Source organism: Excalfactoria chinensis, chromosome 2, assembly GCF_039878825.1.
Source record: "Excalfactoria chinensis isolate bCotChi1 chromosome 2, bCotChi1.hap2, whole genome shotgun sequence".
Taxonomy (NCBI): domain Eukaryota; kingdom Metazoa; phylum Chordata; class Aves; order Galliformes; family Phasianidae; genus Excalfactoria; species Excalfactoria chinensis.
In genome coordinates, this window is record NC_092826.1 from 40,855,266 (window position 1) to 40,875,757 (window position 20,492).

The 20,492-nt window shown below is 44.1% G+C and overlaps 1 protein-coding gene across 2 annotated transcripts in view; it reads left to right on the forward strand.

Annotated features, from left to right (window-relative positions):
- Window positions 1-336: 336 nt before the first annotated feature.
- The window catches only part of KLHL14 (kelch like family member 14), a 57,693-nt gene continuing 37,537 nt past the window's right edge, over window positions 337-20,492 (forward strand). Inside the window, exons 1-3 of one of the 2 annotated variants that reach the window (XM_072329236.1) lie at window positions 337-472; window positions 1,173-2,145; window positions 17,499-17,620. In XM_072329236.1, the coding sequence (XP_072185337.1) occupies window positions 1,217-2,145; window positions 17,499-17,620 (1,051 nt within the window). In that variant the 5' untranslated portion in view covers window positions 337-472; window positions 1,173-1,216. Of the gene's footprint in view, window positions 473-865; window positions 2,146-17,498; window positions 17,621-20,492 lie in introns of those variants that run through there. The other variant, XM_072329237.1, reaches the window with a different exon arrangement.

The following is a 20,492-nucleotide window of genomic DNA, read 5'->3' on the forward strand; positions in this document are numbered from 1 at the left end:
GCGCGGGGGGGGCAGTTGTGTAACAAACGCGTTGGCAGAATAAACTCCGGTTGCAAGAAATGGGCAAAACGAGGAAGAAAGAAGGGGAGGGAGAAAGAGGAGGAGTGTGTGTGTGTGTGTGTCTATGTGTGTGTGTATGTATGTGCGTGTGTGCATGTATGTCTATGTGTGTGCGCTGGGGAGGGGGGACTGACCGGGTCCGCTTAAAGGGAGAGGCTGCGGGAGCTTTCCGGAGCCGGCGGCGGGGCTGCGCGGTGCCGGCCAGGGGCAGAGCCGGGGGGAGCCCCGGCTGCGCCGATCGATGGGGCTGGGGGGGGGCGGCGGGTACGGGCAGCCCGGCGCTGGCGGGGAGCGAGCGAGCGCGCTGCAATGGCAGGAGCGGGGTTCGGAGGGATCCCGCTGAGGAGGAGGAGGAGGAAGAGGAAGAGCGGGATGCGGCCGGCGTGGGTCGGTGGCTGCGCAGTCCCCGCAGGTGCGGTGACGGCTCGGGGCTGCGGGGAGCGGGGCCGCCGGGCAGGGTCCCCCCCGTTGCTTCCGCCAACTTGAACTTCCCGTAGTTACCGGAGTTACGGCGGCTGGCCGGCGGGCAGGACGGGTGGGAGGCCTCGCGCCGGGCCCGGGGCTGCCGTCTTCTCCTCCTCCTCTTTCCACGGGGCGCGGAGCACCGCAGCTCCCGGCCGGGGCGGAGCGGGGGCTCGGCCCGGGGATGGAGCGGCTCCGGGCGCTGCGGAGTTGCCGGGGCGAGGTGGGGGGGTGGGCGGTCGAGGCTGCCCGCCTTCCCGGCGGAGTTCCGGCCACTTGGTAGTTACTCCGGGCACAGCGGGGAGTCGAGGGAAGGTCTATGCTGTGTGTGTGCTGCGTTTGGGCTTGTGGTGGTGGTGGGGTTTTGTTGCCTTTTCTTTTTTTCTTTTGGCGGAGGAGGGGGGCTGTTCAGCTTTGAAAACGTTACGCTTCCTCGCTCCTCCCCTGGAGAGCAGCCCGGCGTGGAGGGGAGGAGGGAGGAGAAAGGGGTGCTGTGTGCGAGTGTATGGAGCACTGGGGCAGCACCCAGCCCGACACCCCCCCCAGCCCTCCCAAGTTGCCGCGTCCCGCAGGCCTCTAAAGCTGTTTGTTGTTGTGTTCCCCCCGCCCCGACCCCTTCCCCACCCTTCTCCTCCCCACCCTCTGCCCAGGTCGGAGGAGGGTTTAAAGGCAGGTGCGCCCGAGGCCGCTCGCCATGTCCAGATCCGGGGACAGGACCTCCACCTTCGACCCCAGCCACAGCGACAACCTGCTGCACGGCCTCAACCTGCTGTGGAGGAAGCAGCTCTTCTGCGACGTCACCCTGACGGCCCAGGGCCAGCAGTTCCACTGCCACAAGGCTGTGCTGGCCTCCTGCTCCCAGTACTTCCGATCCCTCTTCTCCAGCGGCGGCGGCCACCCCCACGCCCTGGGGTTGGGGCCCGGCGCACAGGACGGGCTCGGGGGGGCCCCCCCGAAGGAGCCGCCGCCGCCGCCGCAGGAGGAGCCGGGCACGCCGTCCTCCTCCCCCGAGGATAAGCTGCTGGCCAGCCCGCGGGCCATCAACAACCTGGTGCTGCAGGGCTGCTCGTCCATCGGGCTGCGCCTGGTGCTGGAGTACCTCTACACGGCCAACGTCACCCTCTCGCTGGACACGGTGGAGGAGGTGCTGTCGGTCAGCAAGATCCTGCACATCCCGCAGGTCACCAAGCTGTGCGTGCAGTTCCTCAACGACCAGATCTCGGTGCAGAACTACAAGCAGGTGTGCAAGATCGCCGCGTTGCACGGCCTGGAGGAGACCAAGAAGCTGGCCAACAAGTATCTGGTGGAAGACGTGCTGCTGCTCAACTTCGAGGAGATGCGCGCCCTGCTCGACTCGCTGCCCCCCCCCGTCGAGTCGGAGCTGGCCCTCTTTCAGATGTCCGTGCTCTGGCTGGAGCACGACCGAGAGACCCGCATGCAGTACGCCCCGGACCTGATGAAGCGCCTCCGCTTCGCCCTCATCCCGGCGCCGGAGCTGGTGGAAAGGGTGCAGTCGGTGGATTTCATGCGCACCGACCCCGTCTGCCAAAAGCTGCTGCTGGACGCCATGAACTACCACCTGATGCCCTTCAGGCAGCACTGCCGGCAGAGCCTGGCTAGCAGGTGAGGGGGGCCGGGCCCGAGGGGGTCCCCGCGGGGCGCGAGGCGGGGCCGGGCCGGGAGAGGCCTCCCGACTGCGGGGCTCCCGGCGGGACGGGGCTGCCCGCCGTGCGCGGGCCGTGGCGCGACCCCTCCCCGCTGGGACAGCGCTCACGCTCGTGGTGCTGCCCCGCTGTCGTGCTGGCGCCGTGGGGCCGGAGAGTGAGCGTGGGGTCACGCGGTGGCCGCCTGCTGAAATGACCCGCTCTGGGCCGCACGTTGGATTGTGTCCCCGGTATTTTAGCAAGGAGGTGAGTCTTCGGGAGTGTAACAACACCCAGTCCTCAACCCGGTGAATTACTTCTGTGATTAAGTGTTGTCACCTTGATACTGGTGATGCTCAGGTGGTGTCCAAGCTGCATCTGCAAACTCGTGACTTCACCCCCTCTGTAGTTGTGACATGTCGGTTATTTTCTTTGGGTAATGCAATGAATCACGGTGCCAAAGGTTGACAATGTGAGGCCGGTTTTGGGAACTGGAAGCACAGCACACAGTTTAATGAAGAGCAAATGCGCCCGCAAAGAAGGGCCGTTTTGTTTTTCCTTTTGCAGTGTGTTCAGACCTGATCACATTCAGAACCAGGAAGATGGTAATGCCATCCCCCAGGTACGGTGACACAGTAGTGCAGGAATCAGAGCCCACTCTGATTGTGTTATGCAGCCTTCTAGCTAAGAGGTGGATGTTGTTGATGACTTGACAGTAGCAAGGAGAAATAATACGTTGCTAAATACTTCAGAAAAAGTGCAGAGGCTTCTTCTTTTTATCTATGAGTGAGAGGTACCCTTGTGATTTAAGTTCAGGAACGCTCTGCCTTCTCTCATTACCCAGCTAGCTGCTCTGTTAGTGTTTTGTCGTGCTCATCACCTTGCTGTCTGATTAATCTCACTCTTAAACCCCTACAAGAAAAAGCAAACACCAGCGTTTCGCAGGGCAGAGTGTTTCTGAGAGGCTGCTGTTCCAGCTGCTGTGTCCCTTCTGCATTTCAGTATTCAGAGCCGCTGACTTTCAGAATGCAAACCCAGCACGGAGTGGTGAGTTAGCCGCTGTGCGCCGCCTGGGGCATGCTGGGGCTCGTGTCCTGGTGGATTGCTGCGATACCAGCTGCTTGGTTCAGTGGAGATACCTTCCAGCTTCACTGGTCCATATCATTTGAAGGATATGTAGTGGTGTTCTGACCACTGAATGCTTACAAGTGTCATGGATGCTGCAAGCATCTGATACTCCTGGTGCTGGAGGCTGGCTTGTCACGTAAGCAGGAGCATGCACTAAGGGATCCTACTTTAGACCTAGATTAGATTCAGAGTTGCGCTCACTTAATGGTTTATGGGGGGTCTAAACACCACCGTTATTTCAGTAAGAGGTCTGCCTAGATGTGCCAGTGGTAGAATTTAAGAGCCCCTTAACTGTAATGGGGTAGCACACCGTCACCTCCCCAACCAAGATGTGTTTAAAGAAAGCGCTGTTACAGCCTTCTGTTGATTGAGTTCTTTGGCGTTGTTGAAATTGGAGTAAAAACATCGAGATTTCTTTATAGACAGGCATCAGAACTTAGAATGTTGGATGCTGAAATACTCTGTGTGATAGGGAATACAACAGGTACATTTCAGTTTGGGTCTTGGGTGATCATCTTGGAAATTTATAAAGGTCATTAAGGCCCGTTATTTGAATCTTCCTCGTGCTTAGATTTCATCAGGGTGCCTAGATGTAGACGTGCCTTCTCAAACATGAATGAGGAAACAAAAAACGTTCCCAGGACTATAGAAATATCCAAACTTGTGCTTTGTTTTACCCACAGCGTCTTCAAAGCTGCAATTCTGACAGGTTGACGTGCAGCAAAATTTTTCTTTCAAGGAAGAAAATCCTCAAAAAGCCTCTCAAGTTACTAATTTGCAGGAGGAGATCTTAAAAGTAACTGAGCAGTTAAGTATATGTGCAAATAGATAAAGTCCTTCTCTGTGTAATAATTTTTAGCCTAGATTACCTTTTCTGTGAGCAATGGTGACCTTGGTAATTTCGAATTTAAAGTTTAATGAAAGGTCTTTCACAAAAGGCTCACATGTCTTCAGGAAGAGATTAATTGTTCCTCTTGTGCAGTATAACATATACTGTGTGATATACCATGTGCTAGTGAGAAGCGCAGCAGCGCAGAGCCGCAGTCACCTGCTTACAGCCCTTGGAAAGAATTAGGAAAATCACACTCAGAATCATGGTTTGCCAGTAACTTTTCTGCCTTTTTAGAAACAGTATTTTTTTTTGTAACGTGCTGTGTTGTAGAATGTGCATGTACAAATACACACGCTACCATTTTGGAATTTAGACTACTTATGTTTCTTAAGCAAAGTAAGCGTAATGGGGCGCACGCAAGGTTTTGCTGCTGTCAAGCGGTTTTGGATCATGATCCAGCGTGTGCACTCTGAGCAGAGCTACTGGTAGATGTGGTGTTACTGGTGTAGATCCTGCAGTGCTGGTGATGCCTGGGCTGGGAGGTCCTGGTTTGTCTTCTGTGCCACATGGGCAGGGTTCTGCCATAAAGAGGAAATGGTATTTACCCACAGGGAGACCACTTCCTTTTTTCTTTTCCTGAGGATTCCTGATTGAAGTTTAGTGCTGAAATGCCCCCGTGCATTCTTGTAAAATTGTTTTTCGAAGCACGGCAGCTAAATGATTGCTGCCTAAAAAGTTGAGAAATAACATTCCCAACTTCTGAACACTCTCGAGTTTAGGCCGTTGTCATAGGAGGTGGATATTTCAGTTCACATTTAATCAAGCACCTCACTCTACACAAGTTCTACTTGCTTGTCTGGCTTCCATGCCTTTAACCTAACATAGACCTCAGTGGATGAGCTGCTACCACAGCTTCCCAAGACACAGTCAGCTTTGACATCGCTTGAAGGCATTCCATGCAGAATAGATTGGGCCTGTTAGGATGACCCCGAACATTAGGCCTAAATGATGTTGGTTGTGCCTGAAAAGTACCGTAACTGTGTTGTGCTCTGTTTTCTGGAGGTCCGAGAAGAAAATGCGTTTAGGTGGAAGAATGTTCATCTTCTGGTTATTTATTTGACTCTCGGGACTACACTGGAGTATTACCACGGATTAAAACGTCTGTGGTTTATTATGTAATGCAACGTATTATATATAAATTCTGGTATATGTTTTCAATTACTAAAAGGTTTGGGGTTAGAGCATTACTGTGTTGCTGAAAAGAATTTCACTTTTGGAGATGAGTGAGTGAAAATTACTGCTTCGGTATTTACTTGCAACAGTGCTAATGGTCAAAAACATCTCTCTGCTGTCAAGTGCCAAGTTTTTACCTTTGATTTTGTTTGTGCTGATGCATAACATAGCTGCAGACAGAAGATGGAGAAATGAAGAATATTTAGATGACAAGGCTTATCATGAGATCTTTCACATAAATATTGTTGCTTTCTTATAGAACATTGTGATAATGCAGTGGTTTTGCTCGCCTTTAACTATTTACAATGATTTCTGTTTCAGGCATGATAAGGTACAGAGGGTGGGGAGAGGCAGCACAGTATGGCCTGGGAGTTGTTTATCAGTCACAGAACACACACAAGCCTTGTTGAAATCAATAGGAATTTGGGCTGGTCAGCTCCTTTCCGGATTTGCAGGCAGAGCAGCAGTGAGAGGTCTGTGTGGCTGTATCAGGTAACTGGAGGCAGAGAAGACTGAGGAAAGTAGAGCTGGGAGAGAGAGAAAATGCAGGAAAAGAAAGGAATGAAGATACCCTGAGGGAGAAATGGGACCTAAGCCATGGAAGCAAGAAAGTGCCTAGAGAGAGGGAAAAGGGGAGAGAAGTACAGTTTTGAAGGGAGAAGAGAGAAAGAATAGAATACCAAACAGGAAAACAGGCAAATGGGGGTGGGGATGGAAGGCAAATAAAGAGAAGAGAGTGACTGAAACAAAATGGGGAAAAAAAACTAATTCTTGGCAGAAACAGCATCTGTTGTCAATAACAGTTGAGCATTTCAGTTTCTGGAAAACCTGGAGGGGGAAAAAAGGGTGAGGATAAACCAACTGACCTGAGATGGGAAAAGTCCTAGGCAGGAAATACGGTATTAGAGAGTGAAATTAAAAGGAGGAAAATAAAAAGACGAAGAGATAAGAAGGCTAAGCTTGACTATACTGTCTGTTTTCTGGGTTCAGTGAAGTTCCAGAATGCACAGACCCAGCTGTTTTCCTATACTTTTGTTCCCTGAGTTACTAGACCTTCGAGAGATTAGAAGTGCAAATTCTCGTCCAACTGAAGCTGATAATAGGGTTTTCTCTTTCTTTAGTTTCAGCAGAGAGAGGGTGTGATGCAGACTGTTCTGTATTTTGTAGTATTAGTGAAAATGTCAGGAAATTAAAGTGGCGGGGGATTAAGACAGGATGACCAGTTTTCACTCAGTAGGAAGGTGGTTACTGTCGATGAAGGGGGGCAAAGTGAAGAGCAGCATGAGATGCTGGCATTTATGTGGAAGACATACGTATCCAGTCTGTATTACATTCTGCAGAGGAGATTAAAAATATGAAGAAACTGATTGTCTCTTGGCAATTAAATAATTTCTTTCTTGAATGCACTATTTGTCTACGCATTCTTTTTTACTTCAGTTCAACTTCTTTTCCTTCTAAGATTTTTATAGGGTCTCGCTGGAGGCGTGCAGTGGTTGTTTAAAAAAGAAAAGTGCTATTTATTTTTCCCACTGAAATACATTGTCATGTGTGCTGGTAACTCGCCACCTGACTCTGCCTTTGTGATTCTCACACCAGTATTTGAATTTTTAACTAACATTTGTACTCATTTATTGCGAAGGAGAAATATTTCAGACTCCAAATTAGCATCTGGATAAAAAAAAAATCCATTTTATAATGGACTTGGATTATTAAGGTTTGTACTACAGAGCAAACAGAGTGAACGTGAGGCTCAGGTTTATTTCGTTGGGCTTTGGATCGGATCTTATGTGCCTGAATTAATATCAGTAAATTGTTCCTGTGCCAGGACTCTCTCAGCTGAGCTGCAGAACAGAGACTGACACATTAGATAGAGGCTGCAGGGAAGCGAACCACAGAACTGTAGTCAGTTTAATCCTAGTTAGTCTCACCTACTTGCCTTACTTGCCTTATGTGCATTCATTTGCCTTTGTAGGCAGCCTGGTGCTGAAGTGTAAGCAGAGAGATGGTTGAATATCCAAGAGGAGGGAGAACTGGAGCCCAGGTACGGTCAGAGGCAGCACTGTTGTTATAAAACCACTGCTGGGAGTCAGGACCATCCCTTGGAGCCTTCTTAAAGTTGTGTATGCCCTGACCATAACATCCCCAGTGGCTTTGGGAGCACTGGGGAGAGCCAGTTTCTTGGCCCAGCTACAGTACTTGTTAGGAAAAAAAACCAATGCATTAGTAGTAGAATATTTAATAGTGTCTGTTGTGAAGACACTCTTTCTGAAGACTGTACGAGGGGGTGCCAAGCGCCATGTACACCGGTGTTCTGGTCAGAGGCACCTAGCTGAGCAATCGTTGGGATCTGCCAGCCCCTCCTGATTTATAGCCTCTGGGGGCACTCAGTATCTCCTGCTCCTCATTGCCCTCACACCACTACCAGGCAGGACTCCCTCCAGATCCATCTGCCTCCTCCTGAGCTGTGCCGTCTGCTTTTGTTTCTTGAGGAGAGTGGACATGCAGGCACAGGCTGCGTTTGGTACAGTTTTTCCAGTAGCATACTGAAGACAAGAGTGGTAGAAAATAGAAAACCTGATGTGGTGTTGTTTGTACCCTTCTCCTTGTCTTTGTAGGTAGAAGCGTGTAGCTGTATCTGCCTGTCTAAACCTTTTATCCAAGAGGGGAAATATTTCACTGGAAAAGCCAAGGGAATTCTTCCTAGCCCTTTTGTTTTAGAGGGAAAACTATGTTAATTTAAAGAAAGTGTAAAAGAAAACTGTCTTATTAAGCCACTCAAACTGAGGACAAAGTGCCAGTGAAGATGGGAGCTTCCTGTATTTAACAAAAGGTGCCCCTTTCCACCATCTGTAGCAATCTGTGCAGCTCATTTCCAAATCCTGTGGGTCCCTGAAGGACCTGAAGTTGTCCCTCATGAGATCCTGCACTGATGTTGACCAAGCTTTGCCAACAGAGACCAGGGCTGTTGTGTAAGCGGGAACATGAGCCACAAATGGTGCAGGGACTCCTAAATAAGGACATTGCCTAGCAAACAGTGTCCACTTAGTATGATTTAGGTGTACCTTTTGCTAATTGAGTGCTGTAGGATCAAGGTGAACAACACACACCTGTCTCTCAGCTGTCTGCGTACCCTCTCTTTTCCTGACACACATCCTCCTCATGTGGAGAGAGGAGATGGAGAGGAGAAGGTCATGCAGACTCTGTCTGCATTTAGTCCTTGAAGGCATAGGTTCTCCTTAGTGGAAGAATATGGAGGTTCTGAGTTTGTGACTAGTCAAAGAGAAATACTTAAAATCATTTGAGTTTGCACTCAAAGAGAATGTACAGTGAGTTGGGGGGGGGGGGGGGGGGGGGGGGAATGAGGGGAGCAAGCAGCACAAAATTTAAAGAAGGAAGTGGTTTTGCCAAAAAAAAAAAAACAAACCAACAACTTCTTTGAGTTCTGATAAACAGATGATGGGACAAAGTCCTCATAATCTGTAAAGACACCGTTTTATCTTTTCAAATTACTCACTTAAAATAACCAAAGCAGTTTAATAACTAGGACAGTTTGTTACTATTCTTTTGCAAAGTTTGTTATTATTCTTTTGCAAAAAATGGCCTGAAAAGATCAAACATCCGAGTTAACTGGAATCCTGATTACAAATTTGAGGCTGGCCTTCACTGCTCTGTAAGCATCTCTTTCTGTTGTTGGTTTTGTTACTATCCTGCCTGATATTACAGATTTATCAAACTACCTACCGACCTATCTAGCTACTAAAGAAATTAGCCTGTGTGGGAAGAGAAAATCCATTATTAGATACTTTCTGGCATTGCTTTTCATTCTTGTTGGCTTCCTGAAATTTTCTTTAAGGACTGTCATGCCTGGTACCATTAATAGTCGACTGTTCTTGCCATATTCTTGGAAGGCAGACAATGAACTTTGAGCAAATGTTATCAGCTGCCAAGTTCAGTGGAAACGGACGGTTTGCACAGAAGCTGGAAGCAAACAGAGGTTGATGCTGCAGTAGATTCCTCTGATCTTTCCCTGACTGCTGCCTCCTTTCATAAAAATAAAGTGGAAAAGGTAACCAGTCACGGCTTATGTGAGGCAGCAGCAGGTTCTGTTTCTCAGCAGCTTCTAACGAAAAGGAAGCTCAGCTGGAGAGAATACAGCCTCTGGTGCAGAGACCTCCTGTAGTCATAGATGTCTGATATAGAATCAGAAAAGAAAGACTTCTGACTTTTCACAGTGTGTGTGTCAGTAAGAAGAGCTGATTGAAATTTTCTGAGAGAAAAAGGCAGACTTGACCACCCTGAAGCATTCTGTAAACATTTCATTTTACTGCTTCTATTTAAAACAAAGAAAAGGAAGAGATGAGAAAAACAAATTTCAGCAGCATTTAGATTTGACTTTTTTTTTTTTTCTTTTTTTTTTTTTTTTAAGTATTCAGGACCAAAAGAGTGTAAGATTCTTTAGCACTGCCAGCAATATGGTAAAATGGTTGTTTGCAGAGTTTTGCTAATAGGGTTTATGACAGGAGATATTTCGACTGTGAGTATGAGATTTGCTATTAACATTGCTGTGATTCAGATAGATCCCTTACAATGCTCCAGGTATTCGCTGTGTTCCTAGTAAAGTTATCTTCAGCATTCAGGTCTCAGTAAATGTAAAGTTGTGTTCAGATGATGCATTTGTATGGGTATCAGTGTTTTAGGAAGTACACAAGGCAGTTTTGTAACAAGACCTGCAGTTTTGTAACAAGCTTCCACAGAAAGATACTTGGTTGCAACAGAACTGGTGCACAAGGGGTGCTGCCTTTGATGAAGGAAATGTTCAGGGAGATAAGCTCATCACACAGACAGCACATTTATTATTATTAAAGCCTGTATCAAGCTATGAGGTACACTGGTGTTGTGTAGGGGTACAGCAGCCCTAACAAAACTCCACATAGAAAAGCTGCTGAGAAACTTTCTGAGGAAGTGGTACCAGTCTCTTCTCAACACAAAGAGTAGGCTGGATTACAGGGAGACAAAGATGAAAGCACTTTCCTGTGTGTTCCTCCCAAACAAAAGCTGATGATAGGTGCCACTCTTCTAGGATAGTAGTCCACTTCTAGGACATCCACTCAGAGGGTTTTGTCCCCAGAGGAAAAGACAGTCATTTTAAGTATCCTTCAGCTGAAAATATTCCCTAGCTCTTTGAGGTTTACTTATTCTGAATGAGTAGCAGCAATGGGATTGGGTTCATAAAAAAAAGATTGGGTATTCAGAGCTCCCAACATATTTTAAGTTATAGAAAAGAAGCTTATTTAGCAACTGTAGGTATAAAGGCATTCAAAGAAGACTCCAGCTTGTCAGATCAATATGCAGCAGTTAATTGTGGCCTGTCAGACAAAACGTTCACCTACTTGTGGGCATTTGCTTTTTAGATGGAGACAGAAATGGAAAGTTGCTGTTGAAGCAACCAGTGAGTCTCCTTTCTAGTGCCATTAATTTTTCAATAAAATACATTGAGGAAAAAAAAAAAGAAGAGTCGATTCAGAGAGAAAAAAATGACGGATCTCTCCATGTCTGCAGCAAATCATCCCAACCATGTAACTGTGCTCCTAAAATTCAGCCTGTCACTGGTCAGCAGGACTGTGCCTTGACTTTACAGCATGGAAAAAAAGCAAGGGAGAAGCTCTATTTTGGGCATCACTCAAGATAGTTAGTGAATGTCACTGTGATATCTGCTGTAGTGAAAATGGGTACTGTGGGTTTTTTTGTTACGTAGGCTTATAAAGTGAGCAAGGAGATGAAGAGGAGAATCTTTGTGACAATAGTGGATGGTCAGACTGATTTTTAGGTTTATGATTTCACTAGGAAGTTTTTCCATGTTCTTATGGGTGGGTAATACGTGTAAACAGAAGAGCAAGGAAAGTCATATTTTCAGTGTGCTTGTGAACATCTTCTGAAACTAAGAACTAAACCATTTCTTGATCACCATTTGCAGAGAGACTGAGGGAATCCTCAGTGTGCTTCGGATTCTGACTAATCTGAATTATTCTTTCAGGCTTTTACATTGCCCACAAGATGGATATTCCTGGCAGTTTAGAGTTGTGGCAGAGCTGCTGCCTGTGGGACTTGATATGATGATGGGGAGAGTTTCAGTCCTTCCCTTGGCAGTACTTGTGGGGTTGGGAAGAGATTCTGAATACCTGTCACCTGCAGTCTTCATATTGATGTGCTACCAAGGCCTCACAACATTTTTCTGCCCAAAGTAAAGCTCGCATTAGTATATTATGGCTTTCATTGAGTTCATAGTTAAATTCCTGGTTAATCATATTTTCCCACTATTAAACATGTGTTACTAATCATGACTATCTTTGCAGTCAGCTGTAGAAGCCAGACTGTATCAAAATAAGCAGTTTTTGTAAGTTGTTGTTGCACTGAAATGCCTATCCAGAATTGGGAAAGGGACTTGCTAAAGATCTCATAATATGTTCTGTGATGGTAAAACAGATTCTTTAGCCATGGGTAGATGCATGTCCGCATCATCAGTTCACATTTGCAGTCAGTGACTGGATTCTCCCTTATATTTCTGTGGGATGCAAAATTACTTCTGAGGCCTCTTTGGAAGAAAACTGTTGCAGAGAACCATCCTGGTTTCTGAAAGTTTGATTAAGTCTTTAGTGTTAACAGGAAAGTCTGCATCTGAATTGCTAACTGATGCAGAATATTTATCTGTGTATGCTTTTTCTGGGATTCTTACTACTTGTTGCTTTGGTGGTATCACAGTATATCAGCCTCTATTTTCTCTAATCTGTGGACATACTTAAAATTTACCATCCATTTGCATGCTTTTGCTAAATGTGAGCTGGTCTTTTCCTATTGTGTTTGAGCCTCAGTTCAGTGAGAAATTGTCTGTGGTTTAGTTTGTCTCTGCTGCTTGTCAGGTCAGAACGCAAGCAAGAGTGAGGCATCCCACATGTGCCACAAGTTTCCTGTTCTGAAGAGCCACCTGACTCCTTCCATACTCAAGTTGGAGTGACAGTGACTAAAAGAATCATAGAATCATAGAATTACTCAGGTTGGAAAAGACCTTGAAGATCATCAAGTCCAACCGCAGCCTAACCAGTAGCCTATCTCTTAAAAAACAACCACAAACAATACCACAACAACAAACCTCTGCTAAATCATATCCCTGAGTACCACATCCAAGCGGCTCTTAAACACATCCAGGGATGGCGATTCAACCACCTTCTTGGGGAGCCCATTCCAGTACCTAACCACCCTTTCTGTAAAGAAGTTCTTTCTAATTCTTTCTAATAAAAGACAATGAATGGTCCGGGGTTTTGATGTTATTGTAGCCTTGAGTTAATTGGAAAGTGGAGTTGGAACAGCCTTTCTGTTTTGTTTTGTTTTTCATGGATTGCCATTGTCACCTTTATGTCCAAGGTGCAGTTTTCTTTCTGATGTAACACTACTCAGAATTCCTGAAGAAACACAGGATTGTCATAGAATCACAGAATTATTCAGGTTGGAAAAGACCTCGGAGATCATCAAATCCAACCACCTAACTTTCTTTGTTTCATTCTCTTGCATTCTGTTCTCTTTGCATTCACCAATGCAGAAAGTGAAGCTTTACTGCATTGTTTAAAAACTGAAGAAATGTGGAGCAAGCCTGTTGATCTTTGTAGAATGAACTTCTATTAAGTGTTGAGATGGGGAAAACATAGCAGTGAAAGATTGATGAATAAATTCATAAAAAACAACAACAATGTATCATTAATGTGTTTTCCATTAACATGAGGCTATCATGGTTGCAAAGGAGCTTTGGATGGTTGTGGCTATAAGGGTTATTGTGATCTGTCACTGTCTTTTCTACTGATTCTTCATAGGATGCTGTGTCCTTCTGGATTCATTCTTTTGCCCAGTGTATTCTCAGTTAGTTTAGACTGTAGAATAAGCACTCTGGATTTTAGAGCTGATGCACATCTCCTGCAGCCTTGGAGGTCAGTAGCATTTAGGTATATGATAGGTATTCAGCAGTTCTGACAGTGAAACCATTTATAACTTCTCAAATTCAGAGTTCTAAGGTTTGTGTGCTTAAATGAAACTACACATGCTGACTTTAAAATATGCTTTGGTTTTCAGTCTTGTAAGTATACAAAATAAGTTTCAGACTGCATAGGGTATCCAAAACCTTAATTAAAGTGAATTGCTTAAAATCTTTGCAGAACAGAAACTGCAAAATGTTCGCAGGATAGTAACAGCACACGATTATACGTCAATGAGAATTAGAGTTCTACATCGTGAGTATAAGAAGTGCTTTTGGGATAAGATATCGATAATTTTATCTCAGCTTTTTGTGTGACGTTGGCTTCTGGTTCATGGTAAACATTATTTTAGCTTTCATGACCAAGACCTGCTACTGTTAATTGAACACAGGATGCTCATAATTGCCTTGCTAGGGACACTGTGAACCACAGAATGTGACTGAGAAGTATATTACCCTGTAAAATAAAAACTATATTTCAGATAGAATACCAGGTGTTACTCATGATATTACTGAGTTATCCAAGTAGCAAATATGTAATAATGCAAGATGAGGAGAATCTTTGTCTTAACATATATTTCTTTAATTCTTCATTCATCTTAGTGTTTCACTGAATTGCACTATTAATACTTAGAAAAGGCTCCTGCACATTTGCAGTGACATATTGACAGATATTTCGTATTTTGGTATATGTGATGAGATGTATGAGAAAGTTTCAACAAAGCTGCTCAGTGTGATGTCAAGATCTGATGTAATATAATAGAGCTGAGAACATTGTTTTTCAAACTCTAAATATTGGGATTCGCACCAAAACTTAAAGAGCAGAATTGGTTTCAAGTAAACAGAATTGGCTCTGAGAAAGCATCATCTCTTTAAAAACATTTGTATCTTCAGTCACTGTATTATCTTTACACTAGAAGAGCTATCAAGATAAATTAGTTAGATATTGTATGTTTTTCAGTGAGATAACCCATCTCTTGGTAGTCAAGTGAGAATTCCCTTTGCTTTTGGTGGAGACTATGCTGTTTATTAAATACATATTAAACTTTAATGAAAGGTTTCTGTTCATGCTGCTTCCCATGTTAAGTATGTAAGAAAATTAAATGCTTTTAGAAATTCCCACGTAGCAGTGCCACTTCTTCTCAGGATATAGCAAATTCTTATTGTCTAGCTGGAAAAGTAATGTTAAGGATAGTTGCAGCTGCCAAAGTCTGGAAACTCAGAGTTACATCTGACATTTCATTCTTCACCTTAACTATTGAGCCTTGGCCATTCATTGGTTTTTCACAGTGCTTTGGAGTTAGAAGGGAGTTTCACAGATGAAAGATGAAAATCAAAATAAACTCCTTTATCAAGTAAACCTTGCAAGGGCATTCTGAATTTTACAATACACGGGGAGTTGATTGTGATATAACATACAACACAAGGGGGTTGGAATAAACAATTTATTCTCTATTGTTAGGTATGACCATGCATAACTGACTTATGGCTCCGGTTTGCTCCGCCACTTGTTACAAGTGTAGTCATCCCTAACTCGTACCAAAAATAGTTCATCGCACTTCAGCATTGCATAGTTTTTTATCAAATGTTCTCTCATTAAAAACTTTACTGGGAGATTGAATGTTTCAAGACACTGGCAAATGTTTATGAAAGCTTTCCCCAGAGCTTGGTCTCACTGAGTTGAGTCTGTGCTGACAGCAATCATGAGATGGCTCCTGATAGACATAGTCTAGCGGGCAGGTAACAGGCATCATCTGACAGTAAACAGCAGGTTTAGTGCCAAGGTCAAAGGCTGGCTGCTCAGTAAGCCTATAGTCTGTGAGAGCTGTCTGGAGCTGGGAGCACAGTGCAGTTTGGGGCAGCTGTGGTGTCACTGCCCACATGGTGCAATGCCTGCCCACACCGGGAGGGCAACTGTTTCCCTGCTGGCAATTCAAGACCTTCCATGAGCCCTCAGTTGTTTGAAAAACAAATAAGGTCATCTGTCAGAGAATTCCCTGGCCATCCCTGTGATAGATGAATCTACACTCTTTATAGACATTTGAAGGGTTTCATTTGTAAGTATCATCCGAATCAGGTATTTATCTTTGTGTTTCCTTCCTGAATGAAGTTCGGGGCAGTGAAGCTGGAGGGTCTGAAGTAAAAGTCTTAGGAGAACCAAGCGGAAGAGGGAACTGGGATTGTTCAGTCTGGAGAAGAGAAGGCTTAGGGGAAATATCTCTACAACTCCCTGAAAGGAGGTTGTGGTGGGGTAGAAGCTGGTCTCTTCTCTCAGGTAGCAGAGGTAAGATGAGGGAGAATGGCCTTACGTTGCACAAGGGGAGGTTCAGGTTGGATATTAGGAACAGTTTGTTCTCAGAAAGAGTGGCAAGGCAATGGTACCGTCTGCCCAGGGAGGTGGTGGAGTCATTGTCCCTGAAGGTGCTCAAAAACCGCGTGGATGTGACATTGAGAAATGTGGCTAGGTGCATGGTGGAGATGATGGTAGGACTAATTGATCTCAGTGTTATTTTCCAACTTGAGTGATGCTGTGATTCAATTATTTTAGGTGGCTGTGCACGTCTAAAGCACAGCTCAAGTCATTTTGCACAGTCTCCTGGGCAGAGGTTGCAGTCTTGGCACCAATGGGGGTTAAGCTGTCCCCACCATTTGTTTTAGGCCATAACTGGAGGGGAGCCACTTGCATGTCTTTGTGGCAAAGCATCCTACCTTGGAGTGCTCTGTAGGGCTTGGAACACCTGGGCACCACTTGCAAGTTTGTGGTGATGGCCTTTGGTCAGCAGCATACCCCACCTTACTTTGTCAGGAGAGTTTACTATAGACCAACATATTGATAGCTGCAGTGATATTTCTCGGACTGGAAAAACGGTGTTCTGTAAGGGTGCTTTTCATCAAACACTTGGTCCTCCTGCACATTTGTCCAGGTTGGTGCAGATATTCCAGGCTACTTCACCTTCCTCCTTAACAGGAAGAGTTTAAGCATAGACCTTGTTTCATTGTTATCACTCTCTAGCTTAGTATTACCGATGAAAGTTCAATTGTATGTGAAGTGACTATTAAAGCACCAAGACTCATCCAGGGGTCTGGGCCTTCCCTCCCCTTTTTGCTTCCAATTGTGCTAAATCCCTTAATGTTGTGAAGAAAGCGTACATTCATCAGGTAGAGTGTTGGAGGCCAGGGTGCAGATAACCGCTTTTACTGCATATGAGACATTGCAGTCCTGTTCTTAAGAACTGCCAGGCAGATTGGGAATCACGGTCACGGTTAATAGCAGCGAATTGCCAGCAGTTGATGGGTGGGTAGTCACTCCTTTCAGTGGTTGCCCCCTGGGGGAGAAGGTAGAAAAACAGAGGGAGGGAATTAGAGTGACTTTGCACAGTTGAGCAGGTTCATGCCGCTGGATCAGTGGCAAGCATTGGCAGGGCTCCACTCTGGGGAGGCTCACAACAACATCACAGTCTCATTTTTACCAATTGGTGTTGCTATAGCCAGTGGTGCACAGGGGGAGAGCAAGGAGAAGGGGGGAGAGCTGGGGGAGAGGGAAAGCAAGAGCCTGGGCTAAATTAAACAAACAAAAGTGCTTGTAAGTAGTGTTTAACCCATAACCGTTAGCCCAGTGCTACTAATTGTGCTAAACTATATATCTGAAGTTCAGTGTGTGATTAAAGAGTTGGCTCACAAACTCTCTGCATAACCTTAATTTTTTCAAGGTTCTTTGAGTGTAGAATGGCTTATAATAATGATTTTGACTAATACGATTTTTGACATGCAACTTTAATGCTTAACCTTAGTACAACTCCAGAGCATTTCATGTGTATTCAGCTGTAAAGAGTGATGATTTAAAGGGATAATATAAGAAAAAGGTCGTTCTAGAATGAACCTCTAACAAATTGCATAAAGGAAGCTTATTATTCCATGAGTAGAGAGATATGTAGCTTTTCTGATCATTTTTCTGCTTGGTTCAAAAAATTGTTGAGACATGATTGGGGAAGGAAACACAAAAAAATGAAATGGAAAACTGCAAGCAGTGAACATTCTTTTGATGGTTATGATTTTTGTTGCCACTAAAAATACTCTTCAGTAATGCAGTTGTTCCTCACCCCTCTTGTTTTGGGTGCAGAATTCGTTCCAACAAGAAAATGCTGTTATTGGTTGGAGGATTGCCTCCCGGACCTGACCGGCTACCCAGCAATTTGGTTCAGTATTATGATGATGAAAAGAAGACGTGGAAAATACTCACAAGTAAGTGGTTTATTTTTGTACAGTTCTCTTGATGAATTTAAAAACATGGTTAATCAAATTAGACACTTTATTGATTTGATTCTCTTCAGAGATTTGTTTATGTATCACAAAGGGCTTCACAATGGAGCAATAAATTGAGATTGCAGAAGATGCTAATTTTATAATAGGATAGGCCTAAATTAACAATGGCTTAAAATCATTCCAGTAAGTTTTTTAAGTAAACTTGTAAGTCTTCCATCCTCTGACATGAATGGATGCATATTTATGTAGATGTGAACAAAATCTAGCTTAGGAAAAAAATAAGACAGTGTTTAGTCAGCTTTCTCACTCGGTTCCCTCGTGAGCCATAGTAGTAGAGCACACCTTCAGTTCTCTAATGCATTTTTACTTCCTTCTTCCAGCTTTATTTCTTGTCCACAGTCATTAAAGAAAGGTTTCCTTTGTACTGTTCTGCATCCACTGCTGACAGAAGCACTGGTGGAATATGTGAGCTGCAGTAAACAGTGCATGGTGGCTTCTATCACAGAATTCCTTCCCACCTTCTTTTAAAGGTTGATTGTGTTTTAGAGCATGTATTTTGCCTGGAGCATTGAGGACTTTGGAACTTATTGTTATGTTGGTTGCGATTCCCAGTCTAACTTGGTCATGGAATCAAATCATAGCTTCTTGAGTGCAGCAGGCTGTGTGTGCATTAGTCCCCTTGTGGCTAAACTGGCTGCATTGGTCAATAAAACTAAATTTTAACTGTCAAAATTGCCCAAAGCAGTATAGATAAAATAATAAATGAGCAATTTTGATCCATAAATCAAAGCCATACTTCTAAAACTGGACAACTGGTAAAACCTGGATTTCTTAATGTACATCCTTTTTTGAAATAAAATAACGTTCTAAAGAATTCTGTTCTTCATCTTTTAATGGGATGTATCCATGTTTAAATTATATGCACAGATTAGGATGAAATGGAATTAAAAAGACTGCTGTGATGCATTGAAATAATGCCTCTGCAAATTGCCTTATCCTACGAACAGTTTAGGAGCCATTCTCAAAATGCTGCAGCATAAAGACTTGCTTAGAATTAGATGCCCTGGATTAATAATTGAAGCTATTGTTTAAGAACGGAAATTATAAAAGGAAATATGAACTGTATATTGAGCAAGTCTCCAGCATCCATGCTAGAGGAGAATATGCTATGCCTCACATTTTTAGAAGCATGGAATAGGGTACTTAGCTCTGTACACTACTGTATGGGAAACTGGTAATCACAGCCTGAACCTCTGATTAATCAGCTGAGGCAAGTGTCAGGTGAGGGTAATTCAGCTGTGCTCCCAGAAGGGGTGGAGCTTGACTCCACCTCTCCTAGACTTCATTTAAGGGCTGACCAGCACTAAGGCAGCATCTCTTTGTGATTGCTCCTTTGTGGAGATTGGATAGTCAACCTCAGCATTTTCCAGCCAGACTGAAGGCATCCATATTGGTAAGTTTTTCCTATAGACAACCTTTTAGCTATCTGTCACTATCCTTCTTGTATTATTGCCATCTTTTGTATTATTTCACTTTGCAACTACTGTAAGAAAATTCTAAAAATGGTCAGTGAAAAATCAGTGATATTATATAGGACCAACACATTCGGTATCTTTGAATTTGTTGTGTCTAGTCCAGTGGTTCACCCCGATACACAAGAGAAATGCAACCCTCGATTCAAGATCTGAACCCTTCACTGCATGAAATAACTTTATTCTGAATCTAAGTTACCTGTGGATATTTAAGGTTTTGTAAGAATGAAATTTATTCAGTTCTTGGTTACTTACAGTGTGATGCTATCTTCAAAGCTGTAGGAAAATGCACCTGAAGGCATGATACTTAAGTGTTTTGGTTAAAAATATTGACTTGACTTCACAGCAGTATTTGAATAACACAGATAGTTATGGTGGTATAAAAGGTGTTTGTGAACTATTTTATGTAGTTTTATCAAAATAATGTAGGCTTTTCTGGTTTACTTTAACAGATAGTAAACAAAAATTCTCTTTCCATCCTGTTGGCCTGGGCTTGTGTATGCTGAAGGGAACACTTGTCTTTTCTCACTGAATAAGACTTAACAATAGCAAGCATGATTCTCTAGAAAATACAACTACTTGCCAAATATTAACAATAATTCTTTATGAAAAATTGAGGCACATGTTTCAAGTATGCAGATGTTTTATGCCCATGCATTATTTTCCACCTTAACATTAAAGAGAGTGGAAAGTGGGAACAGGTTTGAATAGAGCTTTTGCCTTGTCCACCTGTAAAACACTGAGTGACTCTGGTATAGCATATGAACACATGGACTCAGTGGCTTTAAGAATGGGTTGAGCTGTTCTAGGAAAGACTTCAAACTGGTCACAGTAATACATGGTGATAGTACAGTGCACTCATGGTGTTGAATAAACACCGTGACGTTTAGCTGGTATGTGGGAATTTAAGGACATTGTTCTATCTTAGTTTTGGCATGCTTTTTGCAATTTAGGAAGTATATTTATGTCCACTTTTTATCCTTTTGCTGTTAGCTCTATCCCAATCGACAGTTTTGGAAAATAATTGATCTGTTTATTCTATTCTGGCTTACAATCAGCAATGAAGGAAGGGGAGGTTATTTCTGTTTCTTTTTTTTCTCTTGTTCAAAAGCATTGTTGGTCCTGAGGTTGCAGATTACCCCCTACTTGTTAGGATAAGTGAGGAGCTTGCTCCTGGAGAACAGGGACAGAGAAAAACCCATGTGCTGCTCATGTGCCTTTTTGATGAAAACAATGTCAGTCCTTCTACCTGGTGCTTCAGGGTGCTTCTCTCGCAGTATCACTTCCTCCTGTAGTAGCAAACATTTCCATCTACATTA